At 34.4% G+C, this 5513-nt stretch overlaps 1 protein-coding gene across 1 annotated transcript in view; it reads right to left on the reverse strand.

Annotated features, from left to right (window-relative positions):
• Window positions 1-5513, reverse strand: part of SPAG6 (sperm associated antigen 6) — a 69549-nt gene that overhangs the window by 6762 nt on the left and 57274 nt on the right. Inside the window, exon 10 of the mRNA XM_024766184.1 lies at window positions 4517-4662. Coding sequence (XP_024621952.1) covers window positions 4517-4662 — 146 coding nt within the window. The remainder of the gene's footprint in view (window positions 1-4516; window positions 4663-5513) is intronic.

Raw genomic sequence — 5513 nt, forward strand, 5'->3', positions numbered from 1 at the left:
CAACTAAAAACTACAGTGAGATATCACCTCATACTGGTCAGAATGGCCATCATTAAAAGGTCTACAAATAACAAATGCTGGAGAGAGTGTGGAGAAAAAATCCTCCTACATTGTTGATGGGAATGTAAATTGGTGCAGCCACTGTGGAAAACAGCATGGAGGTTCCTTAAAACCTAAAAATAGAGTGCCATATGATCCAACAATAACACTCCTGGGCATATATCCAGACAAAACTATAATCTGAAAAGATACATACACCCCAATATTCATAGAAGCACTATTAACAGTAGCCAAGACATGGAAACAACCTAAATGTCCATTGACAGATGAACAGATAACCATATAAAAGAATGAAATGATGCCATTTGCAGCAACATGGATGGACCTAGAGATTATCATACTAAGTGAAGTAAGCCAGAAAGGGAAAGACAAATACCATTTGATATCATTTACATGTGGAATCTAAAATATGATACAAACTTATTTACGAAACAGAAACAGACTCACAGACATAGAAAACAAATTTATGGTTACCAGTGGGGGCAGGGGATGGGGAAGGGATAAATTCAGAGTTCGAGATTAGCAGACACAAACTACTATATATGAAATAGATAGACAACAAGGTCCTACTGTATAGCACAGGGAACTATATTCAATATCCTGTAATAAACCATAATGGAAAAGAATATGAAAAAGAATATATGAATATATCTGAATATATATATATATATATATATATATATGAATCACTTGGCTGTACACCAGAAAATATGAAAAAGAATATATGAATATATCTGAATATATATATATATATATATATATATATGAATCACTTGGCTGTACACCAGAAACTAACACAACATTGTAAATCAACTGTATTTCAACTTTAAAAAAAAGAAAAAAAGAACAAGAAGAGGGGTGCACACTGAGGACAATAACAGATATTTACTGAATTGAATTCTTCCTATCTGTAAACCCTGTGGCTAATCCTAATAGCCTCTCACTTAATCCTAATAGCAACTCTGTGAAGTAGGTAATTATTCACATTTTACACATGAGAAAACTGGTTAAGAGGGTTAAGTAATATCTTCAAAGTCACAGTTAGCAAGTCGTTTGGACTGAGATAGGAACTTAGATCTGTTTGATACCTAAGTCCAAGCTTTTAGCCATACTCCTCATGAAAGAACCAAAATGAACCTCCAAAAAAGAACTGGAAATGCCTTTCCTCTGGCTATCACCCTACTTCTTCCTGGCCTTTAAGAATATAGGGGAGTTAACTCATCCTAGACCCATGTAGAATTTAGGTTACTGTAATACCTGTTATCACACCAGACATGTGCTGAACGGAAGACTGTATGCATGCCTTGCCCCCCGGTTTAGGCAGAGATCCAGAAGACAACAGCTGTGGAGTGGCCCAGGATTAGAACTTATGTCTTCTAACATCTCGTCCTGGGCGCCTTCCCTCTCATCATACCAACCACCTTTATTAAACATTTTTAAAGATTACTAAAATTAGAAGGCAATTGAAATAAATGTTCAGGCTAAAAACAGCAGAGAGAATGTATCCACTGATAATCTGTCTTACAAAGAATAATTCTAAAATAGTCACCAAGTCATTTTTGAGAATTATGACAGCAAAAATTAAACAATTTTGAGATTATATCTGTCTGCTTTCATAGGAAGGCAAATTTTCAGAGATTTCTATAAAACTCCTGTAAGTTCTATAGAGCCCAATGCTTTAAAAAAATATATGTCAGAAACTTGAAAAAATTAGCCAGCTAACCAAAATTCTTCATGATAATTAGCCAGATCCCAGAATATGAGAAGTGGAAATTTAACAATGGTATTTTGACAAAGAACCAGGTCAAATTCTAACACGACAGAGTTTTTTATTTCCCCTGGTGCCCTGTAAACTAATCCTAGAAATTAGTGGAAAGAAGACTTCTATTCAAGAAAGCACCTTACCATTGGTCAATTCTAATAGGTCACTCCATTTGGGGGACCAGTTAGTTCACTTCTTCCATTTTTCTATAATTCTGTTTATGTTAGAAAATTGCATAGAAAGTTATTTTAAACTTATGTAAAAAATAGCATTCTTCCTGAAGGGACATATATTCCATGCACAAAAATTAACTTTATTTTCTTCATAAAAGGTTTTCATATTTCCTTCATTTAGTGGGTTCACACATATTTATATGTTATACAACCTTTTTGGTATGTTATTTTATTTATATATTATACATAGTATATATACATGTTATGATATACTACTCCTTTGATGTACTTTATATGTATTAATATTTTCAAAGCTAATTTATTGGAACTCTTTTGGTCAAGAAGTTCTCATAAATCTCCCCAAAGTGAATGAACTTGTACACCTCTGGAAAGAACTTACTGGCAGAGTATATGTGAATATAAAACAAATTTCAATCTTAAAATTATTTTTGTGCTTTTAAAATCAATGTTACCATATGTATTAAAAACCACTGACATTAAATAGGAAGAATACTCCCAGAGTAATGGAAATAAAAACAAAAATAAACAAGTGGGACCTAATTAAACTCAAAAGCTTTTGCATATCAAAGGAAACCATAAACAAAATGAAAAGACAACCCACAGATTGGGAGAAAATATTTGCAAATGATGTGACCAACAAAGGATTAGTCTCCAAAACTTATAAACAGTTCATGTGGCTTAATATCATCAAAACAAACAACCCCAGTCAAAAAATGGGTGGAAGACCTAAATAGACATTTCTCCAGAGATGACATACAGATAGCCAAGAAGCACATGAAAAGATGTTCAACCTCACTAATTATGAGAGAAATGCAAATCAAAACTACAATGAGACATCACCTCATACCAGTCAGAGTGGCTATCATCAAAAAATCCACAAACAATATATGCTGTAGAGGGTGTGGAGAAAAGGCAACCCTCTTACACCATTGGTGGGAATGTAAACTGGTACAGCCACTATGGAGAACAGTCTGGAAGTTCCTTAAAAAACTAAAAATAGAACTACCATATGACCCAGCAATCCCACTCCTGACCGTATATCCAGAGAAAAACATGCTCCAAAAGGATATATGCACCCCAGTGTTCACTGCAGCACTATTTACAACAGCCAAGACATGGAAGCAACCTAAATGTCCATCAACAGAGGAATGGATAAAGAAGATGTGGTACATAAATACAATGGAATATTACTCAGCCATTAAAAAGAATGAAATAACGCCATTTGCAGCAACATGGACCAAGCTAGAGATTGTCATACTGAGTGAAGTTAAGTCAGACAGAGAAAGAGAAATATCGTATGATATCACTTATATGTGGAATCTAAGAAGAAATGACACAAATGAACTTATTTACAAAACAGAAACAGACTCACAGACTTAGAGAATGAACTTATGGTTACCAGGCGGGAAGGGTGAGGGGAAGGGATAGTTAGGGAGTTTGTGACTGACATGTAAACACTGCTGTATTTAAAATGGATAACCAACAAGGACCTACTGTATAGCACAGGGAACTCTGCTTAATATTATGTAACAACCTAAATGGGAAAAGAATTTGAAGAATAGATACATGTATATGTATAACTGAATCACTTTGCTGTACACCTGAAACTATCACAACACTGTTAATCAACTATATGCCAATAAAAAATAAAAAGTTTAAAAAATAAATAAATTGAAGAAAGATAAACAGGAAGAATAGTTTACATAACATATAAATTGTAACAAATTAAAAAAATTGGAATTTGTAATCTCTAATATTAAGAGAAAATAAGAAATGAGTATAGTATTAGAAAAATATAGATGAATATAGCCTTTAATTCTGCATGTTTTGTGGACATTTTTCAAGATTCAGTTGCTTAATAATTCTATCTGTACTTGGTAACTTTGTTTTTATTTATTTGGGGTTTAGTGGTATAGTTCTCTTTTAGGCTTACAGGGACTGAGACTTAGGTTTAGTGCTCTGAAACCAACCTCATTAAAAAAATTAATCTTGAGAAAAGCTTCCTGCTGCATTACTATGAAGCATCTGCATTTCATAAAAAACATTATTCATTTAAATTTTTCAAATATAGATAGTAACTTTCTTTTTGCCATGCAACATCTCTTTCTTATTTGTAATACTCTCACCGATATGAATGGAGCTTAAGGCAGAGAAATAATATGCAGGGAACTATGAAAATCAGACTCTTTCTAAATCAGGTTAATATTAAAGATAGTTAATTTACTTTGAACTCTGTGTCTGGGTACTCTTTAGTAAAGCATGTATTAAATTAGTACAGAAATATCTCAAATGGCATTCCAGTTTGATGTGGAAATGTATGTGTCAATCAGAACATCATTTAATTTGAGGGATAAAAGAGATCAAGAGAGAAGTAGAAGTATACACTGGTCTTATGTGCTATTTCAAAGTCCACATTTTGACACAGTAGATATAAAATCTAGGTTTGAGAACTGAAAAACTACATTATAACTTTGACCTTCTCAAAGTCCATTTTTCCCACCTTACTACTTCTTCTGGGTAACAGTTGTTAATACTGTTGATGTATTCTTGAAGGAGAGATCCGGGTTCTGCTTTTAGCTCTTGCATCTTTTTAAGTCCACCACTTGTTACAAAAAGTCGTCGAGCTTTGCTATCGTGCGGCAGCACCTTGAAAAGTGAAGCACATAAAAATGTCAGCTTTTCTTTTCCAAGTTGGATTTTTACTACTGAAAAGCAATAATATATCTGAGGAAATGCATAAGAGAATTTATGTCCAATATACCTGCACCATAACGAGCCTAAATTTGCTGATCATTGAAAGTAAAATGCAGCCTTTTTAGAAATTTCTTAACTTTTTATGTTGTGGAGATGGAATAAAGGCAATGAACAGGAGCAAAGATAATGGAGAGCCACTCATATACATACAAGGTAAAGCCGTATCCGTTCTTCTCTTATACAAACTGAAGGTCTCTCCAAGCTCCTTAACAAGGCACAGAGGGCCTTCTGTGACTCAGGTCCTAAACACCTCTCCAGCATTATTCCCTACCAACCTCTATGCTAAATTTTATTTCAATAATCTCAAAGGGTGTGTCCAAACCATTTCTTGCCTTTGCCTATGCTGTTTCCTCTTCCTAGAATACCCTTCCACCCTCCACACACCTCCCCCATTACTTGGCTCACTCTTGCTTATCTTTTTTTTTTTGGCCATGCCACGTGGCATGCAGTATCTTAGTTCCCCAACCAGGGGTCGAACCAGTCCCCCCTGCAGTGGAAACTGGACCATCAGGAAATTCCCACTCTTGCTTATGTTTTAAGACTCAGCTCAGATGTCACCTCCTTTAAGAAACTTTCTCTGGGATAGCCCTATTCTCTTTTCCCAGGATGAGTTGGGTACTTTTCTTCTCTCATGGAATTCTGTTAAACCCCTATCTGTGCACTTGCCACATAATTTTTTTTTTTTTTTTTTTTTTTTGGGTTCCCCGGTTTTTTTTTTTTTGTTTCCTTTTCTTTTTCTCTTT

Source organism: Neophocaena asiaeorientalis, unplaced genomic scaffold, assembly GCF_003031525.2.
Source record: "Neophocaena asiaeorientalis asiaeorientalis breed wild unplaced genomic scaffold, Neophocaena_asiaeorientalis_V1.1 scaffold217, whole genome shotgun sequence".
Lineage (NCBI taxonomy): Eukaryota > Metazoa > Chordata > Mammalia > Artiodactyla > Phocoenidae > Neophocaena > Neophocaena asiaeorientalis.